At 46.5% G+C, this 13,576-nt stretch overlaps 1 protein-coding gene across 2 annotated transcripts in view; it reads right to left on the bottom strand.

Annotated features, from left to right (window-relative positions):
- Window positions 1-4,420: 4,420 nt before the first annotated feature.
- LOC128324848 (chemokine-like protein TAFA-5) overlaps window positions 4,421-13,576 on the bottom strand; it is a 48,673-nt gene continuing 39,517 nt past the window's right edge. For both annotated transcript variants that reach the window (XM_053249940.1, XM_053249941.1), the window contains exon 4: window positions 4,421-5,424. In XM_053249940.1, the coding sequence (XP_053105915.1) occupies window positions 5,416-5,424 (9 nt within the window). In that variant the 3' untranslated portion in view covers window positions 4,421-5,415. The remainder of the gene's footprint in view (window positions 5,425-13,576) is intronic.

Here is a 13,576-nt window from a genome sequence, read left to right as displayed (position 1 = left end):
GTCAGTTCGACGAACCAGCTCAAACATGTTTGGAGCAGTTCACAATCAAACCACTTGAACCAGCCTGGTTCACGATTGATCCTATTCTGCACATCCCTAAACACCCTTATTAGGACCAACTAAAACGTTACAAAGAAGTGAGCAAATATTTGAGTTCATTGAAATTCTTCATCAGGATGGATGTGAAGCAAACAAACAAGCAACTGGGAAGGAAAGAAAAGCACATTGCAGGATGCCCTCTCTCCTATTGATGAGCATGAATGTTTGCTCTCTGCTCAGATGTGGAGGGAGAACTTATTTCTATTATCAGGAGAGAGGAAGAACTAGCGAGACTAACAACAAAAGCTCAGTGGCTGATGATGATGAGCAGTGGTGTATGCTCAGTGGCTGAAGACGAACAGCTGTGTTCTGAGTCAGGGCTGCTGCAGACTCGTAAGGCCGCCCTGGTGCTGTAGAGAATGGGAGGTAATGCAAGCAGTGCTGCCAGATTCTCTCATTGTTGCAAATGGGAAAAACTGTGCCCATTCTCTGCACTGTTGGGGCTGCTTTATTGGACCACGGCAGCTCCATACCGCTTGCACATCATTGGCACGATTCTCCTGTTGACTGTACACCTAATCCCCTCTTTAACATGGATTCTCCTCAGAGTGCACCAGCTAAGCGAATGAACTCCTTACCATCCTGCTGGCAACATCAACTTGCTCAAATGTCTGCTTGACTGCTAGATTTGCCTGTTTTCTAACAATGGGGGTACAGCCGTCCTTGACTCTTCTTCAACCCAGAAGCCCTGGCTGCAGCTTGAGATCATGTCCAGCATCTAGTGAAGCAGATCAAAATGAGTCTGTATAGCTCCTTCTGACTCCATCAAAAGTTGGCTACAGAATGCCGACTTTTGAGGGCCATTTCAGCAGACCCGATTCTTAAACCCATTTTGCTTTTCTTATCAGCCTGATGAAGAATGCTTATGAACTCAACAGATTGCTGCTCAAGACTTTTTATTATTGTAGTTGGTCCTAATAAAGGCATTACTAGAACATTTATTTATCAAATTTATTTATCATGGTCGAGTGCCACAGAACAGTTGCCAAAAACAAGCACAATGGGTTGTCTCACACTCGGCACCAATACAGGGGGAAACAGTTTCCTGTATAGCCCCATTCAGACATTACTGAAGGGAGGCTGTACTTGGCAGAGCCTCTGGCAAACACACCAGAAGAACTGACTGGAGTGTCCATCACTTGCTTCTCATACTTACAGCACTTCAGATGAGCACTCATCTGAAGAGATGAATGCTGTTAAGCGTGAAGGTGGGTGCTTCTGTGATTGGGAGGCTCAGGCACCCAAGCCTCCTGATCATGGAAATGCCCGCCTTCAGACTTTCAGCATTAGTCTCTTCAGATGAACACTGTAAGTATTGGGGATACGTGTGGAGAAGGGGTTGACACGCCAGACAGATTTCCAGTGCATTTGTCAATAACATCTGGAAATTGGGTTTCCGGTGCATTTATCAATGACATCTGGAAATTGGGTTTCCAGTGCATTTAAATAACATCTGAATGGGGCTTATATTGTATCCAAATCCATTCACTGGTGTTCCCAGATGATTTCTCGAGAGTGCATCACAAACAGCATTATCGTGTTTCATTTCACTTTTGTCCCTCTGTCCCACAATAAATCTTTACGTGTTCCCCATATATATATGAGCTTCCTCTTCCTAGGTTTATAATTTTGGTTTTTACTTTTTCTTGATTGTAGCAATCAGACCCTCCCTTATCCTAAAGAGTGAACGTGAAGTGAACCCTGTCCTGTCTGTCAGGCAGTGACCTCTAGGGATCAGCCACTCAGCACATAGTGACCAGGACCTAGAAGGCCTTGAGGCAGGAAGTGAAGGGGTTCTTTGTTGTCTCTGTTGGAGCCAGGCACGGGTTGAGAGAGGATGGGTGGAAGGCTTAGTGGGGAGCAATGGAGCTTTAGCTGCCTCATGATCAAAGCTAGCCTGCAGAATCCTCTCAGGGAATGAAATCTGCAGATCCTTGAGAGACAGAATTGCAGGAAGCCTGTATCCTCTGCCATGGATTTGGTGAGTTCAGAAGGGAAGCCATGGCTTTGGCTTCAGGGAAAGGTTTAGCCAGGGAACAGTGTGTTAGGCAGCCTGTGTTAGATTCTTTTGGATTTTGTGCTATTGCATGCCCTTACAACTGGTTTATTGTGTTTTTATATGTAACGTAAGAAGCTAAGAGCAATGATAGCCTGAACCCTTTCTTTCCAAAAAGGGGGCTTTTGTATTTTCTTGCATTTATGTTCTATGCAACTGAGTAACCATGATTTTTAAAGTGTGCTACTCCAAACACACTTGTATATTTTTAAAGTGTGCTACTCCAAACACCGAGTATATTTTTGAAGTATTCTTGTAAGTACTGGGTGTCTCTGTTACTTATAACTGAAGCTGCTAGAGCCTCAGACTGAAGCAGTCTGTAGTCTTCTGAAAGGCAGGATGCCTCTGAGTACCAGTTGCAGAGGAGTAACAGCAGGAGAGAGGGCATGCCCTCAACTCCTGCTGTAGGCTTCCAGCAGCATCTGGTGGAGCCACTGTGTGAAACAGGATGCTGGAATAGAAAGGCCTTGGGCCTGATCCAGCAGGGTTGCTCTTATGTTCTTATGAATAAAGTTTTCTCTTTTTAGTCTTTGTAATCTCACCTGCCTCTGAGTGGATTTTTAACTCTGGAAAAAGGGGTTTTACTCTGGTACAGACACGCCTCAAGGTTAATTGTTCAGCAACATACTAAGTTTTCTCACCACGTGTAGGCTGCACATGGGAGGTTTTTGTATTTTTCCATTTGGTAAAAGAAAGAGAGTATCCCTGGACATTCACCCAAATCCAAGGAAGAGTTAAACTCTGTAATTAGGGTGTGGTGGCAGCGATTACCAATAAAACGTTAAGTTTTAAAGGAACAGCCTTTGCTGAGCAAACATGGAGGGAATCAGCATTTTTCTTTCCCCCAAATGGACTTGCTCTAAGACAAAGGCTGGGCTTAAATCCGCCATTCGCTAGTCCCTATTCACAACATTGATAAATACTGAATGCTCACCATTGCACCCATATATCTCGCTGTATATGGATGCTCTGAGTAGCCCTTCCTACTGAGCATACATGCAAAAGGAATAGCACAGAACTGAGGAAACAGGAAGGGCGGGGGCCTCATTGCCTAACAAAGTTAGAATTTTATTTCCTTACATTTTTCTTGACATCAAAAATTTTGGATTTCATTACAGTGGAAAAGGCCCTAGAAACAAAGAGTCCAATTCACAATGGAAAAGGGGGAAATGGGATGAATGAGGATGTTGCTATTTACAGGTGAAGGGCCTGGGCTTCCTAGAGCAGGCCTAAATCACTGGCCAGATCCAACCAGTGGGTCTTGGGCGCTTTTTAATGTGCTGCCAGGCTACTAGAAGTGGGTGAGGGAGACAACCAGGGGTGTAGTTGAGCAGAAGGGTTCAAAGAACACAGGCCCCCAGCTCCTAAGGGCCCTTCAGCTCCATCCCTCCCTATTTTCTTTATTATCTCCCTCATTCTGGGGGGCCACCAGAGAGAGGGATGAACACAGGCCCCCTCTCCCCTAGCTACTCCCCTGGAGACAACACAGAGCAAGAGGTGAGAGATAAAAGATGCTTCGTTCCTAGGAGAAGAGCTGAAATCAAATGGGCAGACTGGAGACAAAGAAGAAACCCCAGCTGTGGGTCTCCTTGGTAAATTGTGGGAACCCAAGCATAGAAGGCAACAGACACCATGCCATATTCCTTGTGAGAGTCTGCCTGACTTGCTCAGAGAGCTGTGATAAGAGCACATGGCTCACCATGTATACCCAATGGAATTATCCCCTCAGAAACAAGGATAGGCAAAAGTTGTAGGTATTTGGTGATGAGTCCATAGCAAAGCATAATAGTTGCCATCCTACAGTCTATTGGGCCTTGCCATGCCTGAGCAAGCAATTGGAGAAAGGAAGATTCCTCCTCTATGACCTGCACTCATCCTGTCTCCTGCAAAACTAGAAAGGGACTGTACTGAGCCACATGCTGAGTGCTGCTAGTCCAAATGGTAAGCGGGGATCCTGCAGGATTGCTATGTATGGCACAGTCCAGGCTAGCAGCCAGCACAAAATCCCTTTCTCTGTCAGTAGCTCTTGTTTGTAGCACCTTCTTTTCCATTTTCAGTTTAGCACCAAATCAGTCAAGGGGGAAACTGCCACCTCGGTGCAGCTTGAATAACCACATAACACAGATTTAAGGGGGTAACCATTCCACAGAAAGGTGCAATAATCAAAGCTTAATCTGTTTCAAAAGCCCTGCTCCATGTTATATTGCCCTGTGACAATAACCACTCCAGACACTTCCCAGGCAGTCCAAACTGACAGACTTGGGCTCTGGGACAAATTGGATGGGAGTTTATTTTTTCTAAAGCCAGACATGAAAGCTCAATCCCACAGATGCCTTCTTCAATCAGAACCACAGTAACAATGGCAGGTAACCAACCATATTGAGTCAATTATGCTCGAATGCTGAGATTGCCCCTGATTCATGGTGAATGAGATGTGGCTGAGGAGTTATTCTCAACAGTTGCTTGGCCTGGAGCTATGAGGAAATGGGGATAAATAAGAAACTGAAAACACAAGAGGAGGAGAAACACATTAAATACATGTTTTTGTCCTGGCTATTCACCTTGCTCCAAGCAGCAGTTCCACAAGAGTCTTTTATTGGAGGGTGGCTTCCACAAACTCTGTCCCAACCCTCTAATGAACTCTTTCCCTCAGTATGCAGAGCAGATGATGGTCTGGAGAGGCAGAGTTGACGTGTTCCTTCAGCATCTTCTCACTTCCTTTGGATTGGAGGAAAATGAGTGGAAGGAAGAGGCACAGGAAAAAGAGAACATTTTCTTCACAGCAACTGGAGATCATCCCAGCCTCTTAGCAACTGCCTCAGCCAGAGTCTGTCAGAACCATATGTCTCAAGGAGGCAGCCATTCCCCAAATCTAAGAGGCCTGTTGAAGTCTTGGGTACCAAGTGGCAAATCCCTCTGGTTGTCATGGAAAAAGTCTACAGAGAACTGTATTTCAGATTAAAAGCCCAGAAAATAAGCCAGAAAGAGGGAGATTTGCTGGCGGGTGGGGGGGGGGGGAGAGAAAAGGGGGGGAAACTCACACACACAACCTCAATATACAGTTCCAGTAGCAGCCTCTGTGCCCCATATGCAGACACAAGAGGAAACACAGGCAGGATGGGCCCTGGTTTTGGTAGATGAACTCATATTGAAAAACTGGGCTGCCCCTTTCCCCCCCCCCAATGAGATGACTTCTGAACTGCAGCATTAGTGTGAATGAAGTGAAGAAGCTGCTCTCACAGGCAAGTACACGACTGCTGTCAGGAGACCTGGGGGAACAAACCACAAAGAGAATGGATTTTCATCACTGTATTATCTGTGGCGGTTCTAGCTTGCCTCTTACAACCTGAGACAGATGACAGCTATTCACACATGCCATGTTGTACATGCATACAGGTGCCTGTGCATGTATAAATGTTTTTGTCAGTGCTTTCAAAATGTTTTAAAAGTGAGTGCAGGGATGAGACCTCTCTAATGTGGGGCACAGACTTTGCATACTGCTGAACATAATGTGTGAATAACTATATGTGCATGCAAATCAACAATTTGAGTACACCATACATGAATACAACCCAACATCATATTGTTGAGAAATAAGTTGTGCTATTATCTCTATAGCGCCATCCACGTGCATGGCACTTGGCACAGAGTGAGGAATAGAGCTGACGTCCAGGATTCTTCTGAGCACCTCTTCAGTCTTAGCTGCAGTGGTGAGATTGGCCAGAGGCATGACTCACTTCATGCTTGAGGACCTATTTGTCTTCTCCTGCTTTGTGACATTCCCCTATGGCAGTGGCAGCTGGTGGTTCCTGGGACAACTGTGGAGGTGGAGCCAGGACTAGGTGGGTGCCTTAGCAATAACTGGCAAAGTGTAGATTTTAAGCTAACAAGTGAGATCAAAATACAAACACACACACAAATCTCAATTGCACAGATACAGAAAAATATGGAAAACATCAGGTGCTTTATAGTGCTTAAAAGGTCTACAGTAGTGTGTAGGTTTGTATCTAACAGGGCAGGATCAAAACACAAGTGAACACACACAGGAAAAGAACTGTACAAGCCACAGGTAAAGCACAAACTGGCTACAAAAGGCTGTTCCTGTGGAGAGTAAATGCATTCTGAAGTTACCAGGGCAGCTCTGTCTGCCTAGTTATTTCAAAAAATGAATACTACTACTAATAAATAACAAGAAAGAACTCTGAGCCAGAATGGTATAGTGGTTAGTGTGCTGCAACAAACTGGGGAAATCCCAGTTCAATCCCCATTCAGCCATGAAACTCACTGGGCGACTCTGGGACAGTCACTTATCTCTCAGCATAACCATCTTCATAGGGCTGTTGGGAGGATGAATGTAGCCATGTGCACCACTCTGGGCATCTTGGAGGAGGCACAGGCTATACACGTAAAATTAAGCAAATCTATATAAGCCACAGGTAAAGCAGAGACCAGCTACAAAAGCAGAAAACAAATGAGGCAGGGTGGTAAGACCCTACAACCCAGACACCATGCAACACCATGCTACTGGGAGCCCCCATAGCAGGAGACCCAGGGGGACCCAAGCCAGCACCTCCACGATGACCTGAGGACATAGCCCTGCCTACTCAGAGGAGTCCCCTGAGGACCTGCCAGCCCCAGTAGAGGTAGCACTTCCAGAGCCAGTGCTTAGGAAATCAGGCAAGTCCCCTTTAAGCAACAGAGCCTTGCCCACACCTAGAGTCTTTCCCCTCCTGCTCTTGTCCCCGCTTCATTCCCAGCAACAACTTCTAAAAGGTTTGCAGGCATTTCTGGGGCCAATTTGTAAGCTTCTTGGGGCTTCCACATCTTAGGGGCAACAGAGATGCCCCCCAGTACAGGGCGATTTCCATGACCCCCCCCATGGAAAACAGGGTGATTTCACAAGGCAGATCAGAATAAATGGGCAATACAATGTGCAGTGCCTTATTGAAGCTGTAAGCTGCACTGGGGGTGCTGTGGACACACAAGATAGTCCTAGCGCTGTCGTGGATGAGGAGTTGGGCAAGCAGTGAGTGCTACTGCAGTTGCTCCCACTCTGGCGAATGGGAGTAACTGAAGGTAACCATCTGAATACAAACATTCAGTGTGTCTTTGAATACAAACATTGAAACTAAATCCCACAACCCAATGTAAGATCCAACAACAAGAAGTTCCGTTTCAGCTGCTCATTTAATGCTGAGCTTTATTAATGCACCTAAAACCCAATTAAATCTAAGGGAAGTCTGATCACCATTAAATAAGCTGGGAAATCTTGTTACATGCAGCTAACTCTCTCCACCTGTCCACAGCTGGTGCATCAATGCCAGAAGATTCTCCAGCTGCAAAAACAAGTAACACAAATTCCAAAGATGATGTGCTGGAGGAACGCACCTATGTGCCCCAAGATGTAACTAAAGTTCAGCAGAGACACTTTGTGAGTCTTGGCTCACCTTAAAGCTTGACAAACGTGATGAGAGAAATTCATATTCCAGCCCCTTTATGAATTCAGGAAACTCAGCCGCAGCAGAGCGGGCTGGAGTTTAGCCCCTTTATACATTGCAAGGAAAGTGGAGGATGAGAACATGCACACTCACCGACCTGGGCCTAATCAGCTTGCAGTTATCCTGTTAAGTCCCACTGACACGCACTATGCTGGCAGGTGGCAGATCGTAACAGCTTTAAGTGCATTCGTTTTGGATTTTCTTTCCTAATCTCACTCTCAGCCTTGGGCTGGAGGACGATATGGAAATGTCTGGGGGCACTGGAAGAGGAGGAGGAGACAAGCTCTCTCCCCATAGGACTAGATTAGTGTGGCTTCTTCCACAGCAAAAGCAGGTGATCGGAGTCACTTATTCAAAACCCTTGCAGAGACTGCGATCACATAGGCACCATGTTAAAAAGTAGCTCCTTTTAAAAGTCCTTTAGAAGCCCACACCAGCTGTGAAGGAGTGGCTATTGAAGGCCCGGGAAGCAGCACAATTGGATAAGCCAGGGCTGCACGACTTTGGCCCTCTAGCTATTTTTGTACTCCAACTCCCATCACCTCAACCACAGTTGCCAGCAATCATGGGTGATGGGAGTTATAGTCCAACACCTGCAGGAGGGCTGGAGTTGTGTAGCCCTGGGATAAACCAGTAAACTTAGTTCATGAGGGAAATGGGCAAATGTCACAAACTCATTTTGGTCAAAGATGACTGCCATCTCTTGGAACTGACATGATGATATGGAAGGTTTAGATTCTTCTGAACTTTTATGATGCATTTTCCTCTTGCCTTCAATTAACAACAAAACATGCTTGTAGCGGGGGGACACCTTGCAGGGTTCAGTTCAAAACGGATTCATTTTTGATACAGCAATTATCATCTCTGTGTATACTGCTATAACAGAAACCTTGATTCCCCTCTTCCAGTATGACTCAGAAACCTTAAATGCCATGAGTTTTTAGAGCATATCCTCATAAAACCTTAATTTCTATAGAGTGATGGCCAATTGAAGTTGCAGAAGCCAAGCTCTACGCAGCTCCCCTCCCTGCGGTGGAGGAGATGTGTTGGCCACACTGTCAAACTTTCTAGTGAGAGCCCAGCCAAGTGGATGACAGTTAATAGAGGGAGGTTTCCTTCCTAGGGTTCTGCGTCTCCCCTGATTGTACATAAATGATTCAGCAGCAAAAATGTGCAAACTCCACGTTGTCAACCGGCTTGTATGAATATTTAATAATGCAAAATAGAGCTGGGGCGATCCGACAGGATTTGCCAAATCTGCGATCGTGTTTGATAAATATGGATGAGCCTCTCCATTCTCCCACTGCCCCACCCCCAAATCCCAGAGTAGATTTATCTTCCCTTAACAACCAGGGGGGGGAAATCACACGCAGGGTCTCACTGCATGAGACATGAAGGAAGGGTTTAGATCTGTTAGGCCCTGGGGAACGTTTCAGGACTCACTGAGCCTGTGCAAAAGAGAAGGCTCCTCTTGAATTGCAGTGGAACCAGAATGCTGGCGTGTAGCTTCAAAAAGGTTGCAGAATAGCTTTTAAACTGATTTCTGAGGGAAAGCTGACAGGAGCTAGGAAGGATCCAGTCTGGGGTGACTCATTGCTTAGGGATGATGGCATCAATGTTTCAGGTCATGAAAGAAGGGACAGGGTGGAGCTTGGCAATGGCCATACAGAAAAGAATGGCAACTATTTAAAGAGACCAAAGGGTACTAGGAAAATTGCACATGACAAGGACATTTGGAATGGGATACAACGTACAGGTACTTTCTATAGGGGTTGATGTGCCAATGTTAGAAGACTTCAAGCCAAGGGGAGACAGGGTACTTGCTGCTCAAAACTATAGATTTTATAGTTTCATTCCAGAAATGTAGGGGAAAAGAGAATGTAAATGGGACAGTGGATATAAAATATATAAAAAGGACAGGGAAGGGCATATTAAGGGTCTTAATCTATGTCAAAGAAGGTGCTGAGTCCATTAATCCACTAGAAAACAGGAGACCAAAGTGATCATATAAAGCTGCCTTATACTGAGTCATGGCTCCACCTACACTGATTGGCAGCTAGGTATTTCAGCTCTGCCTGGCGATGTCAGGGACTGAACCTTCTGAATGCAAGGTAGGGGCTCTACCAGTGAATTACAGTCCCTTCTCAAAAGTTTCCAAAGCATCACTGAGAGTGGAGAGACCAGGTTTCCCAATTTAATACTGGGAAACCTACACCACCCCCGGACAGAACTTGGCAACCACAAGTGGGTTGTTGTTCTTTTTAATGATGTAATCTTGGGTGACTTCAACTACCCTCACACTGAATGTGGAACTACACATTCCACAGTGGCAATGAAAGAATTTTTCAAGATATGATGAACTGCTGGACTTTACTACAGACAGGAAACTGACCACATGGGAAATGACCCTGGACTTGTTAAACTGATCAGGAACAGTGAGCACAGTTTTCAAATTCAACAAATATGCTAAGAGGAAAGCTGCCCCAAAAGACTACCATAGTTGGGGAAACTTCTCAAAAATGAGGAATGAGTGAAAAGGAAATTAAATGGGGCAGCCACGGGCGTCAACTCCTTTAGAGATGTTTGGAGGATAATTAAAACAATGATAACAAAAGTTCAAATTAAATGAATACCTCAGAATAGGAAAGATACACACAAGTCCAGGAGGATGCCAAGAAGAGGAGAAAAGAGCAACCAATGTGATCAGTGGGAGATAATATCTTGCCCCACAAAAAGCCATTTGGGCTTTTTGATTTAAAAATAAGACAGTTGCCACTAATGAAATGCACATGCAGTGAATATGCAGCACACACAATGGGGGAGGGGTGATTTTCGTTGATCTCCCCTTCCCTCTGTAGCCAACTGTGAATCCTGAAAATCTGTCCCTGATCCCTGAGGGCTGTGTGACCCTCAGGGCCATATGTGTGTTATGGGGGGGAATGTCACAGTAGGCTACAAAAGGAAGAGGAGATCAATGAAATCATCACTTTCTTGTAGTTCACATTGCTTCACATGAGCTTCACATAGTCTGGATGTCGGCCAGTTTTTCCTCCCCTACAGTTGAGAGTTATCCAATGAAATTTATTGGCAGCAGCTTCAGAACAAAAGAAAATACGGGATGGCATGATATGCAGTGGTACAACATTACTGCGCACCACATCGGGCTGCTGCAGACTCGCAAGGCATAGCAGGGAATGAACAGTTGCACGATCAGTGCTACTGGAGTTACTCCCATTCTTGAAAATGGGAGTGCCTGCAGTAGCACTGATTGCACAACTGCTCATTCCTTGCAGTGTTGGGGCTGCCTTGTGAATCCACAACAGCTCTGATATGATGTGCAGCAGTGCCATTAGTCACTCTTTCATACAATGCATAATGACCTTATGGAATTCTCTTCCACAGGATGTGGTGATGGCCATTGCCTTTGATGGCTTTAAGAGGGAATTAGGCACATTCATGGAGGATGGGTCTATCAATGGCGATTAGCAATGATAGCATAATGGCTATCATGGAACCTCCAGGATTAGAGGCAGTACACTTCAGAATACTAGTCGTTGGCCACAATGAAGGGCTAACAATTCTGTCACCTTCCTGCTCTACTTATGGGCTTCCTGGAAGCATCGGGCTGGCCACTGTGGCAAACAGAATGCTGGGTCAGATTGACTCTCGCTTCCTATGTTCTTTCATTCCCAAATGCCGGAGGTCCCCAGCAATGGTGGCAAGGGAAATGCTCAACTACCATGCCTGCCAGACATTAGGCAAAAGAAAATGGTGCAAGGGAAAGGATTACACTTCCTCCTCCTGCACCTTAGTCCTGATCTGAATCAGGGGCCCCATGACAAGGAGACGCACAAGATGGCAACATTCCAACACAAGTAAGTGGGACTAAATATTACAGAAAGAAGGAAGAGAACTCAAGATAGGGCTGTTTTCAGAATCAACCCCATGTTGAACATAACTTCTAGTCTCAACCGAGGAATTGTGCAGCAGGAATAACTCAGGCATTTCAGCAGATGCAGGATATTATAGTGATGGGAGGATCTGGGTCTGGTGGAATTTCCTTCATGGCCCCTATTAAAAGGCACAGGGCCCTCTCAGCAACTGGCCTTGGCAACTCTACAAATGCCCAGGGCTACTGAATTTGCATGGCTGCATGCAGGGGAGGTAAACTGGCTTGGCCTGACAATACCCATCTGCACTCTTCTGTGGGGAGTGCAATCCTCTAGATCTCTGGGCATTAATAAAATATCCCCGGTGCTCTTGAGAAGCTCCAGCCAGCCATCTCTGGCTCCCCATTCATTGTTATTCACTTGCTGAGCTGACTGCAGCACGGACTCCTGGGCCTCACACACAGAGTAGCCTGGCAGCTGCTCCTGGATCAGAGCGATCATCTGGGGGACGTTGCTACAGGAGCTGTTCGGCTTCAATGCTTTTGGAATATGAAGTGTGTGGGCACCTCCTCCTCCTCCTCCTCCTCCTCTCACTCCTTGTGCACTCCTGACCCCTCTGTCCCTTCCCACCTCGGGTGGCCCACAGCCCAGCAGCCTTGCTCTCCAACCCGCACCAGAGAGTGCTGAAGGAGCAAGAAGTGGACAGACCCCTGCTGCAAGGCCCCAAACGTCAGGAGGCACTTGGAAGCCAGAACGGGGGACATCACCATTTTATGAACAGGCCGGAGCTAATCCCTGGAGCTGCAGGCTGAATGGCAGAAAGAGGAGGATGTCAAACAATGCTTCAGATCCTATAACCAAAGCACACACCACCGTGTCAGCAAAGGCATTGCTGTGCTATTCTGGAACTATCCCCTTCTCAGGAACCGCTGGAGAAGGGGGAAGAAGTCACATTACAACCAGCACTCCCTCCGTCACTACAGGGTGGGTTCAGACAACCAAGAGTCCACAGTGGAGCTGCTCACCTCATCACTGCGTGCGTGGCTGTGAGGAAGAAGTCAGCTACACGTCTTGTAGTTAGTATTATTATTAATTACATTCAGGGCTGGCCTTAGACTTGGTAGGCAGTTGCCCATCAGGCAGTTGCCCAGGACAGCCTGCCAGAAGGGAGCATCAAGCTAAGCTTGGCAGCACACTGTTGAGTGTACTGTCTGCAGTGAAGCGGCAGAAGGCCAGGGAGAGTGCAGGGGGATCCTAGAACCAGTGGCGCTGTTACTCCTGGAATTCGGGGCAGATGTCCAGGGCCTCCACACCTGCTGGGGGCCCCCAAATCCTCTTTAGTTTGTCCTGGGTAGAACATAGGAAGCTGCCATATTCTGAATCAGACCATTGGTCTATCTAGCTCAGTATTGTCTACACAGACTGGCAGTGGCTTCTCCAAGGTTGCAGGCACGAATCTCTCTCAGCCCTATCTTGGAGAAGCCATGGAGGGAACTTGGAACCTTCTGCTCTTCCCAGAGCGGCTCCGTCCCCTGAGGGGAATATCTTGCAGTGCTCACACATCAAGTCTCCCATTCATATGCAACCAAGGCAGACCCTGCTTAGCTAAGGGGACAAGTCATGCTTGCTACCACAAGACCAGATCTCCAATGTGACCAGCTCTCAATGTGGTGTGGTTACTGCTGGCCCACGCTGCACTGGGTGGCTGAGTGTGATTATGGACTGTTCTGGGTGCTTTAGAGACAGAGGGAAGAGTGGGGAAAGAAATATGTGGGACAGGAACATGTTATGTTGTGTGTTGAAATGTTTCTGCTACTGCATATTTGCATAAATATACTTGTTTTATATTCTTACATGCTTGTGAGTTCAGTTGCTGTTTGTGCCCTCAAGAACCCACGTGTTAAAAATACTGTGTTTGTCACAGTAGGGGGATGATGCTTAACTTCCAGGTTGGGAGGAGGCTCCAGCAACGGGTGGGGTGGGGGTGGGGATCCAAAGGCCTTTAGGTTCAGGCATCTCTGCCCAGAACTGGC

Source organism: Hemicordylus capensis, chromosome 4, assembly GCF_027244095.1.
Source record: "Hemicordylus capensis ecotype Gifberg chromosome 4, rHemCap1.1.pri, whole genome shotgun sequence".
NCBI lineage: Eukaryota > Metazoa > Chordata > Lepidosauria > Squamata > Cordylidae > Hemicordylus > Hemicordylus capensis.
Note: the sequence above shows the minus strand (reverse complement) of the source record. Positions and strands in the feature narration are given on the sequence as shown.